The sequence below is a fragment of the Porites lutea genome, chromosome 7 (genome assembly GCF_958299795.1).
Source record: "Porites lutea chromosome 7, jaPorLute2.1, whole genome shotgun sequence".
NCBI lineage: Eukaryota > Metazoa > Cnidaria > Anthozoa > Scleractinia > Poritidae > Porites > Porites lutea.
The window spans coordinates 3,390,345-3,415,117 of record NC_133207.1 but is presented as its reverse complement, the minus strand read 5'-3'; the positions used below and the strand labels follow the sequence as shown (position 1 = coordinate 3,415,117).

General features: G+C 39.2%; 4 protein-coding genes across 5 annotated transcripts; 1 reads left to right on the top strand and 3 right to left on the bottom strand.

Moving 5' to 3' along the window:
- Positions 1-177: 177 nt before the first annotated feature.
- LOC140943511 (TNF receptor-associated factor 4-like) lies at positions 178-3,618 on the bottom strand. Its single transcript, XM_073392603.1, has 6 exons — positions 3,610-3,618; positions 3,427-3,528; positions 3,142-3,303; positions 2,253-2,330; positions 1,456-1,533; positions 178-1,212 (listed from the first exon to the last, which is right to left on the bottom strand). The coding sequence occupies exons 1-6, from the start codon at positions 3,616-3,618 to the stop codon at positions 448-450; spliced, it is 1,194 nt and encodes a 397-aa protein (XP_073248704.1). The 3' UTR covers positions 178-447.
- A 3,452-nt stretch (positions 3,619-7,070) lies between these two features.
- LOC140942610 (TNF receptor-associated factor 6-B-like) lies at positions 7,071-12,618 on the bottom strand. The gene is made up of 7 exons (XM_073391534.1): positions 12,443-12,618; positions 11,470-11,533; positions 10,610-10,711; positions 9,843-10,007; positions 9,515-9,589; positions 8,918-8,992; positions 7,071-8,361 (listed from the first exon to the last, which is right to left on the bottom strand). The coding sequence occupies exons 1-7, from the start codon at positions 12,613-12,615 to the stop codon at positions 7,507-7,509; spliced, it is 1,509 nt and encodes a 502-aa protein (XP_073247635.1). The 5' UTR covers positions 12,616-12,618; the 3' UTR covers positions 7,071-7,506.
- A 397-nt stretch (positions 12,619-13,015) lies between these two features.
- Positions 13,016-16,322, bottom strand: LOC140943421 (TNF receptor-associated factor 6-B-like). The gene is made up of 2 exons (XM_073392504.1): positions 16,249-16,322; positions 13,016-15,469 (listed from the first exon to the last, which is right to left on the bottom strand). The coding sequence occupies exon 2, from the start codon at positions 15,410-15,412 to the stop codon at positions 14,321-14,323; it is 1,092 nt and encodes a 363-aa protein (XP_073248605.1). The 5' UTR covers positions 15,413-15,469; positions 16,249-16,322; the 3' UTR covers positions 13,016-14,320.
- Positions 16,323-20,481: 4,159 nt separating this feature from the next.
- LOC140943174 (TNF receptor-associated factor 4-like) lies at positions 20,482-24,477 on the top strand. Of its 2 annotated transcripts, XM_073392238.1 has the most exons (7): positions 20,482-20,704; positions 21,388-21,439; positions 21,785-21,883; positions 22,148-22,312; positions 23,003-23,080; positions 23,550-23,627; positions 23,790-24,475. In XM_073392238.1, exons 1-7 carry the CDS (start codon positions 20,535-20,537, stop codon positions 24,420-24,422), a joined length of 1,275 nt encoding a protein of 424 aa, XP_073248339.1. In that variant the 5' UTR covers positions 20,482-20,534; the 3' UTR covers positions 24,423-24,475. The 2 variants fall into 2 exon arrangements, with proteins under 2 accessions (XP_073248339.1, XP_073248340.1); XM_073392239.1 differs by lacking the exon at positions 23,550-23,627 and having other exon boundaries at positions 23,790-24,477.
- The last annotated feature ends 296 nt before the right edge of the window (positions 24,478-24,773 follow it).

Sequence of the window (24,773 nt, the reverse complement as noted above, 5' to 3'; positions counted from 1 at the left end):
GTTTTTTTTTTTTTTTTACATTATCTAGCTGCTTAAAATAATGACTACAACAGATTTTGAAGCAGAACAAAAGGAAAAAAGTATTTTATTTGTCTCCATTCAGGGGACAACGATATTCAGGGGACACTTCCCTTGATCCCGAGGATATCCCCTGAATAGAGCTTCCACTATATTTATTTTAAAGAGTCGTGAGCTCCTTTACAAGAAAACAATGACATACTAAAAATTTAACTTTAAAACAATTCAGTGTATAAGTTTATGACTTCATCTGCAGTTCGTAGAGAACACTAAATTGAAAGAGCCATGTATTGGACATGTATACTTAACTGAGAGAAAAGTGAATTACCCTTTCTTTAGAAAAAGCCTCTAGTTTCTCAACCTGTGGACTGTTTATCAATACTATCTGCATGATTCACTTTAGCAGACATAAACGGTCGAAAACATTATCTAATCATCAGGTCCTACATCGACCTGAAGAAACAAATTGTCATTCAAAATGTAGCGCCTTGTTTGAAGCCTCTCATGAGGTATGAACCACATAATATCACTTTCAAATGTAATGTTTCCTCTTGGTCTGCCGTAGAATATTTGTGCTTTAGAACTTGGCCTCAAATCTGCTGTAAAGTTTTTCCTTTCATTGATATCATGGTTTTGATCAATCACTGTGAACGTTATTTTCTTGCTAAAAGGCCAGGGTAATATGTCATCATATTCACCTTCCACTGAAGCGAGGCCAAAGTAGAGAGTTTCTTGAGGAAGAAGTGTCCCGTCGTCTAATTCTGTCCACGTTTTAAGGTAAGGACGGACTACCACTCGTAATTTGTAGCCATAACATCCAGTGTAAAATGGATTACTTTTTATCGTTTCGCAAGGGATATGCTCAGCTTTCATAAATCGTGCCTTGGCTTGCCTCAAAATTTCACTGAAATTTTCAATCTTCCAAATAAACCGTTTGTTGTTGGCCCCTTTATCTGCCTTCACCTTTGTTTCTAGTTGCACCTGAAGAGCCTCTAATTTCTCCTCAAGTTTTCTTGTTGTTTCTTGGGTATTTTTTAACTGAGCCTGGGTTGAACTTAATTGAGCTTGTGTCTCATTTAACTCAAACCGTTGTTCAACCAGTTGAGCCTGTGAACTGTTAAGTTTAACACAAGCCAAGTCAAGATGCTTTCGCGTGGCTGACTCAAGATGCGAATCCACGTCTCTGCGCTGGAACTGTAGAAAGAAGTCAGATAATGTCAGAAAATGGTATTATAAACCAAAAATTTTATTTGTATTCATACATATTGCAAAATATAGACATGTTTGCCTAGTAATTGTCTGAGTGTCAGGAGACAAATAGAGTCTGATACAGACAAATGATGAAGGAATTAAAGTTTTTGGCAGACCGTCGCTCATGTACAATGCGTAATGATTTCAATCCGCTTAATTTACAATCTCATGGAATGAAGAACAAACCTGTTGATTGCACCCCATTTGAACATATGGGCAGGAGACTAAAGTCAACGGACAGTCGTTTTCAATGTGATTTCGAATCTAAAATATAATGATAAATAAGTTATCAGAACTGACGCAAAACAAAACCCAACGCTTAGCAAAACCTTTTATACAAAGTTTTTTTTTCTTTTATCAAGAGAAGATCAGGTCTGAATTAAAAGAAAGGTGTTTCAAAGGAAAGTTAAGGCTTCTAATACCCGTTACGCTTGTCTCCTCCACTGTATGGTTCTCGACGCCTCTTTGACGTCACGTAACCAGGAGCGTTGCTTGACGACACAAAGAACGGTCAGGCCTGCATTTCTCATTTCATTATTTTTTCCATCCACTTTGTTCAATCATATGCTGCAAGAGGACGACCATGTTGAACTGTATTATTCACAGTTAAAAAGCCTGACAGCGACGAGGCCGCGAAGCAATATGAAATTTCATTTGAAGGTAAACGTTTACGTTTGTAAGGTTTTGCACTATTCCAAAGCAGTAGCAGCCGTAAAGTTATGACAAAATCAGTTATAATGTATTTACAGCTGCCCACATGATCTTGTGGTCTTGCGGTTTTGTGTGACCTTGATATGCGACAACGTTAGCTGGAATAGCTGTAGATTTTAAGTATGTACGCGCAAAAAGGATTTTTTTGTACAACATACAGGGAGATCAATATGAAACGATGAAAACTAATGGAAAGACAAGACATGGCTTAGAGCGTTACTCATCACGAAGATCAAGAGAGTCTGCCTCAAACTGCAATTAAATAAAATTACCATGTCTCTCGCGTATCTCTCTTTCCCACAGCTGTTATGGCAAGGAATAGGCATCTTGTGGCACGTTTTAAGGTGATCCTGCAAAAAGACAAATAAATTGTTTACACACTAAGACTGTAAACCGTCTTCAGTTAACCTCAGTAAGCCGATAGCAATTTTAGTGTACATGAACAGTATATATTTTTCTCCTGTATCTGAGAGAGGTGAAATGCTTACTTGCCGTCACCATTTATATTTTGCAAAAGCCACTTTGTGTGGGCTGTACTGCATTTGAAGCTGAGTAAATATCATCTTAGTTTCGTATACTTGCTCTTTTTTCTACTTTAATGTAAAAACAGAAAATAAAGAAAACAGTTGCTAAAGACGTTTAATTGTGGTGTCGCGCGTTTGGAGAACACGCTACGCCGACAGGTGACAAAGCTAAGTCAAGAACAAACGAAAGGGGGAATCCCATCTCTACGGCGCAAGGTTGAAGAACAAACCCGGGGGTACTTGCTGTAATGGCCTATACAGGGAGGCTCCGCCCGAAAAGAGTGCCTTTTGTATAGGCCTCAGGTATATGAAAGGACTGTAGAAAGGACTGTAGAAAGGCCCAAAAGGGCTCACAGATGCACTTCATGGCTGCGAAATAGTCGAGAAAACGTTCTGCATTTGTGAATGATTCCTATTTAAAATATAGTGTATTTAAAGCAGTTAAGGAATGCATAATTGTATACCAGTTATGTGAAAGGAGTACCATTTGTCATAGAAGGTATACAAAGGGATACCTTTTCCGTCATAAGGGTGAGGGGTTTGTCTTTGGGGCGGAGCATCCCCGTTTAAACTTTACGAGTTGCCCCCCTGAAGAAGAACATTGTTAAAAGATCTGCAATTTTTAATAACTTTATACCTGCAAGTACTTCCTTGGTTGTTTCTCTTTACAGTACATACACGGCATAATACTCCACACGCACGTTTTAGTGTGATTGTCCAGTTCTTCTCTTTTCATTTTCTGAGTGCAATTTTCGTTGGTACAAGTAACAATTTTGAACTGGCAGGTTTCCAGGTGAGCCTGTTAAAAGCAATAAAATATATAAAAAAGAAAGAAAAAAGTGATGTTTTTTCCTTGGTTAAATCCTGGTTAAATGCTGAAATCCATGGCGCCTTGAATATAATTGTTATTTTGGGTTTTTACCTCTTTGTTCCTCAGTTCATCAGTCCACGAACAACCGTCACTTGGACATTTAATCACCAAAGACAAAATTTTCCTTCTTGCTGCATTATCAGGAAAAACATCCTAAAGTACAAAACAAAACGGAATTAAACAAACAGTGCAAGATTATTCTTCGCAAGAAATACCTGAGCCAAATTAACAGACTGCTATCATTATCATAATCATCATCATCATCATTATCAATATCATTATTGAGACTCGAAGATGGCCGTGCTCGAAATTTCTGAAATGCTCTTAATTTCCTTATTGCTCTAAATAGAAAACATTGCCATGTGGGTAAAGTGTGAGAACGTGTATGCAACTGGTCTTGTCCTTAAGAGCTTGAAAAATTTGGAACCTTTGTTTCGAAACTTTGTAACAGCTGGTTCCGATCGACTCCGCCTATGTAATTTAGTTTACATGTAAGCGTTAAAAGAGTTAATAAGACCAAAAACATATTGAAAAAAGACGTAAGAAGGTAAAAAGCAAACGAAAGTGATTTACCCGGTCTCGGTCCAGGCGTTTCCTATCTGCAGGACAAGAGTAAAGCTGGCGCTGAACTTCCTGTCTGTTATTTTGCAGTGTAAGAGACAATTACGATTAATTGACCATATTTAATAAAAATTAACAGGAACATCGATTGATACATAGTTACTAATTAATTCCATCACAAAACTTCTTTCTACTAACTTGTGGCTGATTTTATTTGCCGAGCCTAAAACCCACAGAATTCAAGACATTTCAAAAATTGACAAGTTTTTATGCTTTGCTGGAGCAGATCAATAACTTCGAACAATGGCTACTTGTCTCCAATTTACTGAAACGAGACACATTTTGTAATTTCAAAAGTTTGCTAAAAGAAAACAACCTTAACTAACTTGTGCGTCAGTAACATAATTTAACGGTGATCATCAGCTGGGTGGGATGTATCAGATTTGATTTATCAGTTTAAGTTTTAATCTATTTGAAATCTAAATTTGAGAGACAAGGCCTTCGTCTAATAAATCGATTAAGCTGCTAAGGTGTCTGTTGTTTGCATTAGTAAATAAGGGTTGCTGACTTTCCGTCAACTGAGATGTTCTTACTCAGATCGAGGTGTTCAATGGAAAGCGCACCAGTGCTGCAGTTTTTCGTTAAGGTGTTAACTGAAGGTTTGGAATGAAAGTTACTTTAACACTCAACTTTCAGTAGAATGCGGGCATTTAGGCCTACCTTCTGAAACGTTCCTCAAGGCATGCATTACAAAATTTGTGACCGCATCTGGTAAGAATAGGCTCCCTCATTGGCAAATGACAAATTAAGCAAAGAAAATCATCTTCTACTTCATCGGCAAACTCCTCGTCATAACCTGAGGGCAACTGCAGATTGCGTGGTGCTTCCGCCATGTTGCAAAAATGCTCCAGTAGGCTATTGCAAAAGCGAAACCCTCAGGGTCATACGTTTTATGCAAAGTACAATCTCGCATGTTTAATTATCAATTGTAAGTCTCTCAACCGAGAGAGATCATTCAAAATCATTTTGGGGGAGTGGGGTGGGTGGACGAACGAACGTAAAATAGAGAACAAACACAGGAACACCAGGATATGGTGCAAAGTGGGTGTAAATCAAAAAATATTTATTAGATATGTGTTGCTTTTAAAGGACCAGAATTATGTGCTTTACATCTTTAAAGTACCATCTTAATCCTAGGAAGTGAAAACAATCGGTGAACGTGAAAAACTTTGAAGTGGTGAACTCAGCAATATGCGCTATTTTTACTCTTTGTCACTGCAAAAATTTGGCCGTCGGACGCTGAAGTGATTTTCCTTCCGAAAAAAATGTGATTTTGAATTATTTCCAAAAACTAATGCGGTTTCAGTTAGTTTTGGACCAAGATAAATTTATGGGCAAAGTTTAAAGGAAAATTGATTTTCCCCCTCGAAACGAAGTCGACCGGTTTTAGGGAGACTCTCTCTCTGAAACAACTTATTTGTCCCGTGTAAGGGATTCCGGATTTCGGAATCCCGCAAATTTTTGCTTCTGGATCCGAATCCAGAATGCTGGAATTTTCACTTCTGGATCCGGGATCTTGGGCTTTGGAATCTGGAACACAGCTCAAGGAATCCGGAATCCACTGCGTGCAATCCAGAATCCAAGGCTTTCTTGGATTCCCTTTAACCGCCAATGTAACAACAACATAAAAAGGTTAAGACGGAATCCAGCACAAAATTGAGAATACTAACTTTAATTTTCAGTGGACAAAACCCTTCTACCAGAATAATTTAATCAATATCGCATTCTTTTTTACCTTTTTCAAGGGCTATAGATGTAATAAGTTATCCGTAATAACATCAAAGGCTATTTCTCATGGGAGCCCGAGAAAATAAATGTCAAATTTCACAAGAATTGTGAAAACACATGTAAAATTCTGAACATTTCATGATTGTTTAAGTTTTCATTTTGTGAAATTTGACATTTATTTTCTCACTATTGACCTTGTCACTTTCATTATGTGTAGCTACAATCTTAACGTAGAAAAAAGTGTTTGAATGCAGAGGTCCACGCAACACGTGTATAAAACTGACTATTTCCCCTTGCCGGATCTCTAATTAAAGAGATGCTGCAGCCAGACGTCACTTGATATCTAAAATAAAATAAAACTGAATGCAAGGCTGGCACTACGGCAAAGGGCTGATTTATTCTAGGCCAATATTTCGGGAAAAAAGTTAGCCTTCCTCGGGGCTTGAGCTACACCGAGAGAAAATATTTTTAACGGCTTCCAAAATTTAAATTTAAAATAAGGAGGAAAACGGGAAGAGGGAGGAAGAGGGAGAGAGGAGGGGAGAGGTTCCATCGCTGTCATTCCCTACCCTACCCCCTCGCCGTTTTTTTTTTTTTTTTCAGCGCACATCTTCTTGCGCCGTCCACACGATCTGAACACGCCTGGAACAGACAATGTCCAATTGTTTATTTAAAACTAAGGGAAACAGCCAGAGAGAGTTTTAGAATTGACAGAACGTTTTTTAGCTTTCTTAAACTTGATATTTAAATTATTTATTACCTTAGTATTCTAGCTTTATAGGATTTTTAGAATTTATAGGGCCATAAGGGAAGAGTACAGTGCGACTGTAATTATGCACCCTATTGAAATTAAAGTGCTTGTTGGTTTGTTTGTTTGTTTGTTTGTTTCAATCGGTCTAATTCGCAGGAGGGTGCTTATTCGAGAGGAAGGTGGAGGCGGTGGGGGGCGGGAGTCGCTTACTAAGTTTCGTGTCAAGGAACTAAATCTTTTTTTGCCAATTCTTCAAATAGAAGAAACCTCACACACATAATACATAGGTAAAGATTTTTGTAACTGGCTTAAAGCAGAAGAAATTAAAGAAAATTCCATTTGGATATCCATCCTATTTATCAAAAGTGGGGAGATAATTATGGGAACGTATGTTGGATGGTCAACTGACCGCAAGAATTGTATGGACAGTTCAATACAGGTTCAATCAACCCAAGCGTCTTCCTCTATTTTTTTTTCAAACAGAAAAGAAACAAGAGACCATTCAACGCCACAAAATGTAACCAGTGCACTTATATAATACATCTTAACAATGAGTACAATGAAAAAAAAATCGATAAGGGCAAGTGACCATTTTTAAAACAGTGGGTGAGCTTAATACATGTTTGACTTTATTTTCTAAATTGGCTAAGGTGGTGGGAGCTTACTCAAACAAATATTGAAACACTCGTGGAAGACCGCTACACGAGGGATGTACACGCACTTAGCCTGCGAAAACTCACTTTAATAAATCAAGAAGTAACTTATATAGCCTACTTAAAATATTCACATCTCCACATTACGTAAGGCTAGTCTTAATAAGAAATACAACAATTTATGCTTGGCACTCGTTAGAAATTAAGCTTCAAATCCGTTCAGTTACATGAGTTCTTAGTTCTGCAGTATACGTAAGTGGGTGAAACGTGAATAACCTCGTTTCTTTAGAAAAGGTCTCCAAATTCTGGACCTGTGGGCTGTAAATCAACTACGATATTTGTATGATTCAATTGAAAAGAAACGGACCAAGGTGATAACTAGTCATCAGGTCCTACATCGACCTCAAGAAACAGAGTGTTATTTACAATGTAGCGCCTTGTTATGAGTACCTTATGAGGTATGAAAAACAGTGGCTCACTTTCAACTGCCTTCACTTTTCCTCCTGGTCTTTCTAAGAATTTCATGTCTTTTAATTCCCGTTTTCTTGGGCTAAAAAAATGAGAATAGTTTTTCCTTTCTTTAAGATCACTGTTTTGATCAATTATTGTGAACGTTATTTTCCTGCTGAAAGGCCATGGTAATATGCCATCATATTTACCTTCCATTAAAACAATACCGATCACGAATTGCGGAGAAATAGGCGACAGTTCCTTGAAGTAAGGATGGGCAAACACTTTTAATTTGTAGCCATAACGTCCAGTGTAGAATGGATCACTTTCTATCTTTTTCTTCACTCCCTCCCTTGCTTGCCTCAAACTTTCACTGTACGATTTAATCTTCCAAACAAAACGTTTGTTGCAGCCACCATCTTTATCTGTATCCACTTCCATTCCCATCTGCATTTGAAGTGCCCTCAATTTCTCATTAAGTTTTCTTGTTGATTCCTGGTATTCTTGGGTGTTTTTTAACTGATCCTGGGTTAAACGGCTTAATTTGGCTTTTGTTTCCACTAACTGAACTCGTGTCTCATCCAACTGACCTCGCGTCGCATACAAATTAACCTGTGTCTCATCCAACTGATCTCGTGTCTCATCCAACTGAACTCGTGTTTTATCTAACTGAACTCGTTGCTTATTTAACAGAACCTGTGTGCTGTTAAGTTGAACACAAGCAAATTCAAAATGCTCTCGCATGTTTGATTCAAGATGAGAATCCACGTTTTCGCGCAGAAACTGAAAAAAGAAGACCAATCGTCTTAGCTAATTAAAAATAGATTATAAATTTTGTAGTACTATACCATATAAATGTTTGTGTTTTGCTTAGTAACTGGCTAAATTCAGGGGCATTCAACGACTGTTTTCTGTAAAATATCTGTTCGAAGAAACAAATATTGCTTAGAATTTGCTATCACTTGAGGACGACTAAAAATTTCTAGATGACCGTTCAATTCATGTACTATTTTCGAAGCTTATCTAATAATTTCCCTGGATTTTCTGAAGTTTAATTTTCATATATTCCTTCCCAAGTTAGGCTATTTTTCGTAGAGGAAAGGAAACCTAAAATTTTTGAATTCAAAAATGTGACGGAGTGAGGAATCAGAACATGTCTCCCTTTTGTGGGTGGATATCAGTAATCAGAGGTGAAAGAACTAGAAGGCGTCTACTGATAACAGAAAAACGGTCAGAAGTGATCTTTTTTAGCAGATCGTTGTTGCTCAATGTACAGCTGATTAATACTGTTTCAAATCTATGATAAATTCATTATTGTATTTAATGATCAACAACAAACCTTTTTGTTGCATCCCATTTGAGCATACGGGCAGGGGACTAGCAAAGGACAGTCCTTATCAATGTGATTTGGAATCTAAAGGAAAAGGATAAAATTAAATCAGCTAACTGACTCAAGACCCAGTGCTTGGCATAGCATTTTCTAATCTAACACGCGTCTTCGGCGCATTCCAGTCGGGTCGAGAAAAACGATTTCAAGCACTGGTGGAAAGGGTTCTTCTCGTGGCGCCGTAGCTCTCGACCTAACTGACTGCCCCCCATGTCAGAAGAAAAGGGTTCTAAAGTTCAGGCTCCTTCCCTGTCAAGCCTACATTTACCTATTTTTTGCAGCTAGCTTCGGTCACGGTAATCAGAACGCCTCAAGGACCACGACCATATCGATTTGTTTCCACCGTAGCCCACATATAATTTGTGTTATTCATTATTGTGAGGTTTTTGTTGTCTATTTTAAAGGGAAATCAATTCAAACTGTTAAAACAAGCAACTGCCACGACAAACAGCCGACAGCCTTACCCGCAAGGTAGAAACCCTGCGATGATGCTATACTCAGATCCTTAACAGTGACGCCACTTAAACTTCAATGGAATGCATTAATTACCATTTCTCTAGGAATTACATCTCCACAGCTATTGGGGCAAGGGAGTGGAATCTTACTGCAGTTTTCCAAGTGATCCTGCAAAAACACAAATATGTAACTTATTCTTTTTCACTTAACTGAAAAACGTCATTTTTTCAGGCCGTGGTTAGCCGAGGGAAATCTTGTTATACTCAGTACTCGACCGTACTACGGTGCTACATCAATTAGGGAAACGTATCAGCTCACACATCTTAGTCAAGATCAACCAAAAGAGGTATCCGTTGTCAACTGAAAAACCTTGATGGAGGGGTTGACAAAAGAGAGTCGTGTTATTTTAAACTCTGCTTACCTGCACGTGCCTCTTTGGGTGTAGGTCTTCACAGTATTCACATTCTATGATCCTCCATTCGCACGTGTCTGTCACGTGTTGTTCGAGGTCTTTTCTTTTCACGGTCACATGGCAATTTTCGCTGGTACAAGTAACAATTTTGAATGGGCAAGCTTCCAAGTGAGCCTGTTTTTAATAATAATAACTTTGTGAGAATTGAAGGATCACTAGAGACTTGTGATCTCTTTCATTTTTCTTTTTGAGTTCCGAACTACCAAATGTCTTAGTTTCGACGCCACTCAAGAAATTAGCTAACATTCGTGGGGATTTTCGTTAACGAATAATTGAGAATAACTCCCTGTGTCACTTTTGAGAAACAGTTCTCTGGGGTATCATCACGTGGTCTGAAATGGGAAAACAAAACCGTACACGCTAAAAAAAGGTCTGATTTTGTAGAAAGCGTGACGAAAAGCCCTGGTAAAAACTCTGCTTTGTCGTTTTGTAATTCAGGTGAATCATCTGAAAACGATTATGCAACAGACAGGGAGACTTGCACATGCCAAAACTGTCTCTACGAATACGAGCTTTTACCCCTCCACATTTGCATTCCACACTTTCAGTCATCAGAACTCGTAGCAAGGTGACGCCATAAGTTAAATACTTGACTTATTCAGTTTCAAAGGTGGCTGAAAGAGACTGGGGTCAACTCAATGATCATGTTTGACACAAACTGAATCCACCCGGCGCCTTCGATATAATTTTTGCTTTAGCTTGTTTTGGGTTTTTACCTCTTTGTTTCTCAGCTCACCAGTCCACAAACAACCGTCACTTGGGCATTTGATCATCATTGACAAAATTTTCCTTCCTGTTGCGTTGTCAGGAAATACATCCTACAGTTCAATTAAAAACAAAATTAAATGCAGTGCTCAAGATCAATCCAATATGAATCTCTTTGATTCAAAGGGCAGTTTTTTTATTTATTTCTTCTGTCAACGGTTGATTAGAACGTATGAGACCTTTATGTTGTTGATGATGATGACTATTACGATTATTATTTGAAGATGGTTTTTCTTGATATTGCTTAACTACCGTAAAATTCCGAAAATAAGCCCTGGGGCTTAAATTTTTCAAAGGCCCTTTTCGAAGGGCTTATTTTTGGAGGGGCTTATATTCGGAGGGGCTTATGTACGGAGGGAAATTTGCGTTTCAAAATCGATTGGGCTGGCCTTATTCTTGGAAGGAAATTTACCGTTTTTCTTTGTTTTACCTTGTATTCGAGGGCAATTTTCAAGTACAAGCCCCTGGGTGGAGGCTTATATTTGGAGGGGCGTTTAAACGGAGGGTTTTTTGCGTTACGAGCTTGGGGGGCTTATATTTGGAGGGGCTTATACATAGAGGGGCTTATTTTAGGAATTTTACGGTACTTTAAAATTTAATCTCGCACTTTCATGAATAAAAAATGTCAACGCGTGGATTCAACTGTCTTGTTCTAAAAGTTTTAAAAAATTTCTTGTTTCATCACTTGGTTTCACATTTTTACCCTGTATGCTTCATTTTGCGAGCAAGGGTTAAGTAAAAAGAATAGCTAGACACTGAAGACCAAAACGCAATAGACAAAGAGGTTACAAGGTAAATGAAAGTGATTTACCCGGTCTCGGTCCAGGCCTTTCCTATCTGCGGGACAAGTGTAAGGCTGGTTCTGAACTTCTTGTCTGTTTTTCGGTGTGAGAGGCAATAATTAAAATGAGTAAATGAATAAATAAAAAAAGGAAAGGAAAACATGCAATTTACGTTTTGAAACTGAGCGCGGTCAATAAACAGTTTGGGTTAGAAACTACTGTGTTAAAAGTGTAAATGTGTCTACAAGCAATTAATTAAATGTAATCGTCAAATTCTGCATTTGCCATTTGCACATGTCATACACCTTGCCCCCCCCCCCCCCCAAAAAAAACCCCTTTTAATTTGCATAACCTTTGTCTTTGATTTCTCTTGGGTATTACGGTGGTCCCAAGAGAAATAAAAGACAATTTAATGCTTATGCAAAATTTGGGGGGCAAAAAGGGTGTATTATGGGAGATATACATTCCCTTTGCTTTCGCTTTGTTTCAAAGAAATTGGGAGATGTCGGCAGGCTAGAAGGCCAGGTTACGCAAGAGTAACCATTTGCTGATCTATCACGTGAAACCAGATTGTCCGCATTCCTTAACAGATCAATGACATCAAACATTGGCTACCCATCTCTAAACAGAGGAAACGAAAACATTTTGCCATTTGAAAATTTGATGAATAGAAAACGAGCTTAACTCACCAATATGCTAATAACATAATCTAAAGTGGTCTCTAAAAAGCGCGAACAAATTTTAAGCTTCATTTCTATTCTATTGAAAAACTAAAATTGATAGACATGGCCGTCGTACTAAATAATTGTTTGAGCTGAGGTGACTGTTATTTGCCTAATTACCTCGGTAAAAAGGGATGACTTTCCGTGCTGTTATGTCCGTACTGTCGAGTTTCCCACTAAAACACTGTGCCGGATTTTGTACTCTACTTTAAGGTAACAAGGTTTTGGATCACAGCTATTTCAACATATCATAGAATTCAGTTATTTTAAATAGACGTACCTTCTCAGATGTTCCTCGAGGCATGCATTGCAAAATCTGTGACCGCATCTTGTTTGAACAGGCTCTTTTAACGTCAATTGACAAATCGAGCAAATGAAATCATCTTCAACTTCATAGACAAACTCCTCGTCGTAACCTGAAGGCAACTGCAGGTTGCGTGGCGCTTCCACCATGTTGCAAAGATGCTCCGGCAATAGGTTATTTCAAAAGCGAAACCCTCAGCAGTTGCTCAGGGTCAAACGTTATATGCAAAGTAGAACCTCGCAAAGTCTCTCAACCAAAAGAGATCATAAAAAATCATATTGGGGAGGTGGGGTGGGTAGACGAACAAGAATTCGCGCCTAAACAAGCACAGGAACACCAGGATAAGGCCAGCAATCTCGTATCTTTTGAATATCTTAAACCACCACAATAACAGCAGCATAAAAAGTGAAAGTGCCACTACTTAATCACTTTCTTTGCCTGCAGCTGCCATTGATGTATATGTATTTTCCTGCCTTGGTAACATTTCCTATCATCATCATAATCTTTTATTAGCCTTTGTATCAGAATAAATTTTAGAGGATACAGCAAGTATGGTAAGCAAGGAGACCTCAAGAAACTTATAGGAGAGGCCACCTCTACATCAAAATATTTCAAGAAATAAGGGCTGCGAAGGAGTGCAGCTAAACTAATTCTGTAACTATTTTAATAAAATCTCTTGCACTTTGTTCTTAAAGACAGAAAAGCTTGACAGGTTTTTTGGATCTTTAATAGATGCAGGAAGACAGATTTTTGGTCCTTGGTACAGAGAATACGAACACTGTGATACTGTGAGCGCCACTTCATAAGTAGCATGGCAATAATGTCAGTGCTTCCAAAACAGCAAATGGTAACCCTCAGTTTCAGCCTGTCTGCGGTGTGTGAAGAGCTACTTTTCTGTTTTAGGCGGATGTAGCTAAAAGTCGTTAGTTTTCCAGCAGCGCGACAGTGTCCTAGAGAAAATTGGCTTAAAGTACTTACAACTGTTTAACAGATAAAAAGTCACGCCACTACTTCACTTCATCTCTTTCTTTATGTGCAGTTGCCATTGACGTATTTGTATTCTCCGGCCTTAATAAAATTCGAGAAAATGGATTTGCTACAAATTTGCTCAGAGGGCGAGGGACCGGCTAAAATGTGTACATTTTTGATAACCAAGTAGGCCAAAGTATCTCTTAAAATGATATATAGTACTCACTATGTAAAAAGACCATCTAGTTTTGCTGCATATCAAGTTCAACCATGCAAGAACAAAACCTTTGGAACAATGTCGACTTTTTTAAAAGTGCTAAACAAACAAATCTACCGCATATCACATTATGAACAAAGCGCTCAGGGTGCTACTTTATAGCTTTCATTTTGAATAGTAATAAGTTAGGATTTTTGGTTACAAGTGTCTGCTTCGAGTGTTTTGAATGGACGGGTAACCACAAGGCGTGGTCAATGCTAGACTTTGTTAATTGAGTCCCTGGTGGTTCATTTTCTGTTTCTGATCAAGAACCATGCCATTTTTAAGTAAGAAGCTAAATAACGAAATTGCACACAAACAACTCCTCTCTCTTGACAGACACCTCTATAAGACATGCCCGTAGAGTTGTTGCCAATCACTTTTTAGACATCTCTTTGACGACTCTTTATAATACGGATACCTCGCTAAAACAAAAACCGAAAGTTGCTCCCATGCCTTCCTTAACTCATTTCAGTTAACTCTCTCTAAGACGGACGCATAGTGCCTGTCCCAAAGTTGTCCATCTTAGAGAAAATTTCGCGAGACGGCGAAGACCACAAGCTGTTGGGCGTGGCAGGTACCATTTAGTCTAAATAACGGAGTATCCCCCCGTCAAGACATTAATTCACTTAAATAGAGCTATTAAGACGTTCAACCTCCACACAAATAAAAATAGTGTCATTGACAAGATAGCGTCTTGATTTGAGTCGTTCTTGAGTGATGAATTTGCAGAAACCGAAAGCTGTGTTCCTCGGTCTTGATTCTGAAGGCTTAGAATAACAGAGGCTGAAGTGTGCATTGTGTTTTGGAAGGCTCGACATCTGCACGTTTTTCTTCAGATACGGATTCGGCTGTTGCTCAATAAGAGTTATTATCACCTTCCGGTTCAAAGGCCAGGGTAATATATCGTCGTATTCACCCCTCAAAAGACAAACAAATATGGACAGGTGTGTGTTCCATCCTTCATTTAATCCGTTGGGGTGGAATTCTACACACATTTTGTAACCGTACGGACCAGTCAGAAACGGATCACTACAGTAAAACATCTTTGACCCGTACTTCGCTTTCTGCATGGCGTCGTCGAATTGGGTAAATTTCCAGATAAACTTATTACTGACATGAACATCAGTAGATAGCTGTTGAAGAGACGAGATCAATGGCTTTACACCAGGGATATTTTCTTCACATTGTTCGTCTCCGTTCGTACTTTCATCTTCCATAATGTGCTGTGGTCGAATGTAACGGGAGCTTTTTATCTGACGCCCAGGGTGCAATTCGCGCCTTGTCTCTGGCGGCGGAAATGGTGGCGCGGTAGGTGTAAGTATCGTCGGCAGTTTTAAAGTTCTTGAAAGACCAGCTTGTACGCCTGTTGCACTTTCTGATCGGCCAGAAAGTTCTAGAAGCTTTCTCTTTACAGCTTCGATTTCATTTTGCAAGTCTTCCGAGATTGTGCGGTTCCTTTCAATCAATTCGTCATACTCTTGTTGCTTTCTTATGTTTAGATTTTCAAGTAGCTTAATCTTTTTATTACTCTCGGCAATTTCAAGCTTGCTTGTCGCCAGCGATGCTTCTAGCTTGCTTATTCGATCGACATTGTCAGACACTGTGCTGTGTAATTCCTCGATGTTGTAATTTCCTGGAGTCGAAGATTCCAGTTCTTCAAGCCTTGCGTTTGCTATGGTGAATTCATTTTCCATGGATCGTAACTTTTTACAAGCCATGTTTAAATGGCTCTCCAAGGATAATTGTAAATGTCGGCCGAGGGCGTTTCTGGGAACCTGGAAGAAAAAGTACATCCCTTTTAAGCGACTTAAAGCAATTTGAATGCCACAAATTTAATGATCGTCTTTACACCCTTAGAGCCTATCCCAACCCCACCGCAATTTTAAAAGGTTTGCTCACCGTATCGCCAACAATGCACAATAATTTCCGTCATATAATGAGCGTGGGATCTCTAGCGACTATTCCAAAGCCTCCAATCCTACAATCATGGACAAAAGTCTTGGAACACTATTGCGTTTCTGGGGCATTTTTCAATTCACACAGGTCCAACCCCTCCCCTCACCCCACAAACAATTTGGACGCATGTATCCAGAATTTTTTCCGAGTTTCAACTTTGTATAGTTGAGGGGAGGGAGAACTGCAAAAAAAAAAAACGAAAATGATGCACTATTTGAAGAGGGAACTGAGAATTAACAGAAGCATATGAATATTGCAGTACTGTCCCAAGGACTTTTGTGCAGGATTGTAGGCTTATTGAGACACGCTTCCGTGGCCATTTTTAAGGCAAACGGTAAACATCGCTTTTTAACACCTGAGCAAGTGATTTCGTTTACTTGCCGTTTACTGTTTACCATTCCTACCCATGAAACATTAGTCCAATTGAGACAGGCTCATCAACAAAATTTTTTTTCTTAGTTTTCAGGTCCGTCCATTGCCTGATTTTAAAAACTGTTCAATTGCTTGAATCAGACAAGAATTGTTTCATCAATTCTTTTTCATTTAGCGACCATTGTTTGACGGATAGCAGAATCAGTATCATATACTGTTTCTTTACCTTGGCCTGACATCCTATATGTGCATAAGAACAGCTCACTTCAGTAAGACCACAGACTTTTTCCAGGTGACTGTTTAGCTGAAGTGGAGAACAGAAGAAATAATCGATTAAGTGCACGTTTTTGACGAATAGTTATATCCATACATTAGCTAACAATTGCGCTGTCACATAAATCCAGTCATGACAGCCGGTGACATTTTGCAGAGTAGTGAACACCTTTGCTTAAAATTGGAAAGGATTCCTGTGTAGATTTATGAACATTTTATACAGTAGTGCATGAAAAGACCTGCGATTTCTATGAATTAAAGACTAGTAAAATAATTTAGCACAGAAAAAAGAGAAATACTGCCTGAACTCAGTCGTAATTATCAATTGATTTTTACAAAGTTTATCAAAATCGATCATTTGCGTTGCACAGTATCTTCTAATTTTTATAACACGTAATTATCAGTGTTTACTTAGCTGCGATTGAAGAAGGACCTTATCCGCTGCTGTATATACATCGTATATATTTTGCACAAAATGTTGTATACCTCATTTCTGGGAATGTTGTCTTGACCACACCTCTGAAGACAGGTGCACGGAAATCGTTGACAGGAGTTGAAGTGCTCCTGGAAAAAAAAATAACAAACAACAATTTTCAATACCACAGTTACTGAAAAATATGTGGAAGAAATGCTAATACAATTTCATTCCAGAAATTGTCCAGTGTTTAGTAACGTAAAAAGAACTTGTGCATTCACTTTCGGTGAGTGGGTAAACAACATGGTATAGTATGTAACTTCCATTTCTTCATAGTGTCCGCGCATGCAAGACTGTATCAAATTGCAGAAACAAAAATAATAAAAAGATCCTTTCTGCTACTACCAATTTCATCTCAACTGGCTGGAACTTTGACTGGTTCTAGAAAATATATACCTGTTCAAGGCGCCAAATATAGTTTTGCTGGCAGTATTGGCAGGAGATGGTCCTCCGAGGACATTCTTGAGTCAAATGACGTTGAAGATCACTTTTTAACAAGACGACGTCACAGTGATCATTGGTACATCGCACCCGGACAAATAAACAGTTATTTTCATGGGCCTTGAAAAAAAAAGAATAAAATGAGGTTTAAAAGAGGAAACGCGTGAAAAACAATAAAAAACAAGAATTAAAAACAGTTCTAATTATTCACCTTAATATTTCGTAGCTCACCAATCCACTGACAGCCATAACTTTCGTTTGGACACTTGACTTTGTAGTCCAAAATTTTTCTTTCACTCGCCCGATCGGGGAATATGTCCTAAGTTAAAAAGGAAAGGCAACGTTAAGATAAGCCTCAGTGATTCCCACATGCATATGTCTTAAAACGTCACTCTTACCACAAGTCGACCTCGCGATTTTCACTTTCACAGCAGAGATCGAGCAGAGCGAGTTCTTTAGGCTTCGCGATCGCGAAGCAGTCGAGCGCCGCGACGAAGTCACGAGAGGTCTTTGTTCCGCGGGCCTTATTAAATAGGAGGAAGAATTTTTTTTCGAAAGTCTAGTTATATAAACCCTATTCTAGTCGTACGATTTTGGTTACGTTTGAGACATGTCATCATTTTTTGTTACTAGTGGCAGTGTCTCTCCTGGAACTAGTCTTTTTTGTGTTGTCTGTTCGCCTACCTGCGCACCCAGATCCTCCCTGTCAATTGGACATTCTGGTTTTCTACAAAAAAAAAGTACGAATAAGAAACGAAGAAAAATAAGAAAAGTACTTTGACAATTCGTGGGCTATGCATAGCATTTGGCTCTCAGTTTGCAGAAGTAATGAAATTTTAGTTTTTTCAGCATATAATCATGATTTAAGTTCAAGCCATCGACAATACCGGCAATAAGCTGTCTGGAAATAGGGGTAGCCAGATCCTTTCACTGCTCTGCAAATTTTTAGTATGTCTACGTGTTACCTTCGGAGTTTAAATAGCTGAAGAAGATCCCGTAATTACTGGTCTGTTAAAGGACATTTATAATAATAATAATAATAATAATAATAATAATAATAATAATAATATTCTGTGAGACATGCCCATCCACACTGACAGGACCATAGTAGCTACTGAGGCCAGACATTATGCTAACGAACAAGAAGGTTAAAACCTGCCTTCTCATTGACATGGCTACTCCCCTCGACACCAACACCTCAGTCAAAACCATGGAAAAGCTTTAAAACAAATCGAGGTAGTCTAAGAGTGGATGTGGGGGTTCAAAACAACAACAGTACCGGTGGTTATGGGAGCTCTTGGCACCATCAAGAAGGTCATAAAAAACTACTCCAACAAAATCCCAGACAACATCAACATACATGAACTCCAGAAAATAACTCTCCTTTCTACAGCCCACCTTCTCAGGCGGGTCCTCTCCATCAAGTAGAAACCCTCTATGCCTCCCAAAATCCATGGTTTGGACTCGGATGTTGAGGAAGAATCAATCGCAATAGTATATGTTATATAACAATAACAATAAAATGCTTATATACAACATGTTGTCTTTCTTTTCTGCCATTGCATTTTTCTACGAGCAAATCTCCGAATCTCCTTTGATTTATTTCGAGAGCCACTGTCTGCCTGTAATACGCGCTCAAGCTTAGATCCTCAAACTCACACGAGTGTATCCATTACACAAAAGATAGCGTAGCCACTATGGATGTATTGTCCAAATTAACTAAGCGCCAGTGTCGGAAATACCTGACAGCGAAATATCCTCAGAAGTGAAAGATCAATCACTTGTTCAGTAAGAAATACTTACGTTTTTATCAGTGTATAAGCAAATAAAAGTATACAGGCAGAATATTACCAACATCTGCAAGTCGTCGCGGCTATAGTACGTGAAATCATGTCAAGGAGAAGATTTGGGTCACTGACTCTTGCTGATGAGCCATAATTTCACTCAAAATGCCCATCCATAACTCGTCTTTATAGTTCCTTCTTCTGTGAGTGGGAAAGTTATCATAAAGACTGAAATTTCCGAACGAAAATCAGTTCTTGTAGAATTGAAACAAAGCTAGGCGTGCCACTGAATAACATTAACTTAATGAAGTAACGTTCTCGAGCATTTTAAGTTTACATGGTGGCATGTAGGTTCTATGACTTACGATACTAAAATGCAGACTGAAGAGCCAAAACGTTACCTTCGCATGCATTCTTCCAAGCAGAGGCGGCAAAACCGATGACCACATCTTGTTTGAACAGGTTCTTTCATCGGACTGCTGCATATTGGACAAGTATCCTCCTCTGCGACAAAGGAAACAAATGTGTAGTCGTATCCAGACATAATGCCGCACTACCGGCCAAGATCGCGGAAGCCTAACTTCCCGATTATACAACCCCGGGGTATACAACTCCTTCGCCTCTGTGAATTGTCTCTGATACTAGCCAAGAAAAGTGGAGCCTACATAGACCGTCATATTCGATTGATTTATAGCAGACTTAATAGTTGAACGTTGTTAACGTATTGAGTCAATAAAATGAAATGGTATTGTCAGACAACCAGAGGTACTTGTCATAAATGCTTAGAATGGATGACCCTTCCGGCTCAAACTGGCGCACGTCACAAGTGGAATATAAGGTTACTGAAGCGATTAAGTTACCAATTATTGATTGAAGACGGAAAGAAAAGGTAAAAGCCTGAGTACCGTAATCAAAAGTGATTTAAAGTTGTTACCTCCCGGTGGTAAATAAAACTCAGTATATAAGTTTTGCGTTTTCAATAATTTTTGGACAAACGAGAAACAGTAAGCAACAAAATAAGCCGTGTCACCCAAACATACATGCATTCTGCAAAAGCAACACGCGGCAACTCGAGCAGCAAACGTAAACTGGAAAAAATATTATAACGTTATCGTTTATAAATCTAAAGTGGAAATTTCCAGTGATGTCTGGGCAATAATGCTGTAATTAAACTTCGGGATTTTAAAAGAAAATGGGGAAAATTGGGGATCGAAAGTATACACGCGAAATGGGATGTCAAAAATAAGCATTAGACGTATTACTGGTATTACTAGTCTGCTACACAGCCGTTTTTTGTGTCGTCACGCAACGTTCCTGGAGGAGCGTTGCGTGACGACTCTAAAAACGGCTGTGTGACAGACTATGGTATTACGGGATTGCGCGAAAATTTGGGTCGGGATCACGGGATTGTGGAGACTCTCAATAACAAATCCAGTCACGCGAGTAATTAAATGCGACGCATGACTTGTAATACGATACGGAATTTTCCTGAATCACGCTCGTACTTTTAAAAATGCTTCCTGTTCTTGCAGTATAAAGATGGCGGTGCTTACGAAGGGTCCAGAACTCGGCGGCTATGATTATGACTTCATTACCAGAGTTCCTGAGGACTGGATATGTCTCGTCTGTCATCTAGCAATGAAAGACCCTGTCCAAATTGTGGGATGTGGTCACCGACTTTGTAATATCTGCATGGAGTCTCTTTTCAGGTAATGATTTGTATTATTCAAACAACGAAAGAACAGTCGAAATAACCGCGTGAATGCGATAATTCATCGCTGGTGAATTATATCTTTCTCGTGTCTTTATACTTGACGCTCAGGACTGCCACTTTCGATTATTTCTGCTGAAAGAGCGAGGATTAACAACGTAAATATTTTATAGGATATATCTGTAGTTATTATTTCCTTTTCGGTGCCGAATCACCGTCCTGAATATTTTTATGCGTTTGTGGTCGTTCGTGTTTAGTATCCCAAAGTGTAATCATTCAAATGATGGTTATTGAAAGGAACTTTTCCTGTTGTGCTTCTCATTGTTTCGGTTCGCTTCTATATTTCTAAACACGCATTTTACTTTAAACATAATTTGGTCATGATAACCGATGGACCATGCGTTTAAAAATCTTCACTTTGAGCTTCAATTTTTTCCACAGTCAAGTTTTAATGTCTATTGACCTTTCTGCGTGTAATATTTACTTAATTCCTTAAGGGAATATAATTCGAGTGACTTAATTTAAGGGGAGTGTTGTCAGTGTTCAAGGTCATTCGCATGTTCATAACATAAACTCGCGAACTAATGAATGCTAATCGATATTTCCTCTCATTTGTTGAATTGATTGATAGGCGGGTGGTGTTTGGTTTTCTTCTAATTTTCTTCTAATTTTGTTGTTTAGGCGCCCTTCACCGTCTTGTCCAGCAGACAGGCAGCCATTATCACGCGACAAGGTATTCTGTTTCGTTAGTCATGCAATTTAATTGTAACGCCATCTTGACTCACAGATAACTTTTTTCATGATGCATTAATTTCTATTTTTTAATTGTCATGACAAAAAATGTGCTTCATCAAAAGTGTCCGGAATGAGAGGCAAAGTGTATCATTAGTTGAAGCAGGGAGACAACTACTCTCCCAGTCTCGCACGCACGCACAGCCGTTTTTGAAGTTTCGTCACGCAACGTTCCTCAATTCCGTGTGGGCTTCGTAGGAGATTAGAAGCCAGGAACCGACTATTCTAGGCCTCCATCATGCTATGTTATGTATTCTCAAACAACCTTTTCCTTAATAATTTGCAGATATTTCCGGACGCCGCTTGCCACCGTAAAATTTTGGATCTGTCCGTGAAGTGTTCATATTTTAGGTGTTCATGGACGGGAGAATTGCGTGACGTGGAGGTACGTATGTCATGCTTTTGTTTCCCTACTATAGAAAGAAAAACACTGTATAAAGCCAAAGACCTGGTTAAACTAGGAGACCTTGTTGCCGAAACATTCTTTTTTGTTGCCGGCATCATCATCACTTTTCGTTAAAGTTCGCGTCAGTGTGGTCAAGTATTACTTAGAGTTGCGCAAAGGTTCTTAAGGTAATTCGCGTCAAATTATAACTTTGCCGACCCAGTATTCCTCTTCACTTAGAATGTCAATCTCTTTCACTTTAAGAAACATCAATCAAGCTGTTCGTTCAAAGTGGTTAATTGTCCAAACATTGGTTGCAAAGAAAAGCTCACCAAACAGGAGTTGACAATCCACGTGACTTTTGAATGTTCTTGGAGGATAATTAAGTGTGAATATTGTACAGCATCATTTGTCCAGAATCAAAAACAGGTACGATGAAAATTTGTTTCTTGTTTGGTTGTTTTTATGTAGGTAAGGCCCAAGCACGCACTAAAACTTGTTTTCCTGCGCTGTGCGCCTGTGACTGCCGGTTACCTCAACATTGTCCTTAGCGTCTATTCTTTTTCCAATATGACGACGGCAAGAGACTCCAAAGAAGAGTCTTCTCTCTCGCCGTCGCCATATTCCCTATTCCAGAAAATATAAAAAGAATGAGTACAAGCTTTCGGGGCAACGCATTCTGGGATTGTTTGGGAAGACAAGCGTTTATGATTGGTTAATGGTTGCCTGGGATACCATCGGCCAATCATAACTAACGTTTGTCCACCCAAGCTATCCCAGAAATCGTTGCACCGAAAGCTTGTACCCATTCCCCTCATAGTTTCTAGGGTGGAATGAAACACTGGTCGCGTATATGAACCAGGCGAAAACCCTCACCCTTTTCTTACACTGTACGGGTATTAGTAGAAGCATCTGATCCTATCTGCCTAGTTCTTCTTGAATACGTTTTCAGGCTGACTCAATGAATTATTTATCATTGCAAAACTATGTGCATTAGGAGTGAAACCCTTTAGTTTTAAAAGCCCGAATGGCCGCCGTGACACACTACTTTTAAATCGTCCGCTCGGAATTTCCCGCTTTCGACTTTCTCAAAGAGTATTTGTTCATTTCCTTCCGCAGATCCATCTTGCCACTTGCACAAAGTTTCCTGTCCAGTGTACTAACAAGTGTGGTGTGAGGGATATCCCAAGGGAAATGGTTCGTTGTTTTTTTGCAAGAATTTCAAATTACAGTACAACTATTGATCGCTCCTCCCCTTGGTATCAACCTTTTGTTCGCCTAATACTTCTCTTTACAGGACATTTCCGAAATCCAAACCCTCACTTTGAAAGTGAGGCCGAGTGCAGTGAAACCTTTCATGTTAAAATGTTTTTTATTTGCATAAGAATATAGAAATGACTGTTATCCACATCGGTTCATTGTCTGTTATTTAGTGTCAGTTTTGTTTGTTATTTGTTTGAAACTCGTGGCTTGACTTGAGGTAACTCGGAAATTTCTTAGCTATTAACAATCATCGCTACATTATAAATATCTTATTATCCACACCCCTCAGAGCTTTTTAGCGATAAAGTTGAATCCCGATTTCTCGAGCCCTCGGTTTTTCTACTGCTTGTAGGGCAGTTTGCCTATTGTAGTATATTCGATGTTGTTGTGTTTTTTTTGGCAGCTTGGGGATCATACCCGTTATGATTGTCCTAAAACTTTGGTTCAGTGCGAGTACAATTCTTTGGGATGCGACGCAGTGGTAAGAATTTTTTTAAAAAAATGTATGCCTCCTTTATTCCATTCAATCTCTGACGGACTGCGACGCGATCGGAAGCTGTCTGCGTCGGACATATTCAGTCGATTTCATGCACAAAAAGACAAATACTCCCATTTAATTGTCGGAATATTTCTTCGTTCGCAGTTTCCACGATCAAGCGCCACATTTCACTCGGAATCTCAAGTTGAACACCATCTCACCCTTGCCCTCCGTGGCCTTGAGTCAACTCAGCACCAGGTCCGCGCGCTTGCAAACCTTGTCAAAGAACAGTCGCAACAGATAAAGAGACTGGAGCAGATGACGGAGAAATATGCGCCGTACATTTGGAAGATAACTGGCTTCCAAGCGGTATACGATAGGGCTGTTACAGGGGAACAAGAGACCCTACTGAGTGAACCGTTTTATTTGTCAAAAAACGGGTACAAGTTACGAATCAAAATGTTACCGAACGGTGGCACCGCTGATCCACCTTCGCATAAGAAATTTCATGGGAAATACTTATCGGTCTATATCAAAGTTATTCCCGGTGATTACGATTCAATATTACTCTGGCCTTTTACGGAGAAGATACGTATCACTATAATCGATCAAGCGTCCTGCCAGGGTGACAGAGTAAACATATCAATGGTTGTTGATTTCAAGGATTCTCCCTGGCCCCGCCCTCTGAAGGAAGGAAATCTTGGTTTTGGTTACCCTGGTTTTGTCCCCCAAAATGAATTGCAGACCCGATCATACTTAAAAAACGATAAAATATTCCTCATGGCTAGTAGAGGTTAGCGCAATAAACTCGTAAACACAACAAAGATCCCCCCCCCCCCCCTGAATCCGGTAGGAAAAACCCAGGTCCGATTGCCCGAGACAAGTAAACTTTGATCTTGGGCAACTAAACATAGAAGTTTGGTGGCCCAGTGGGCAACTGAAATTAGGCTCAGTAGTCCTGTGAGTCTGTCTGAATTTAGTTGAAGGGAAGAGGATGCTGGTTATAAACTCGCTGATTTTGTACATCAGAAAGTTCTACAGACTCGATCATATTTAAAAAGTGATAAGATCCTCATCATGGTTAGTAAAAGTTAGCGCAATAAAATAATCGTGGACTTATCAGCCCGGCCATCCCTAGGATTAACAGCA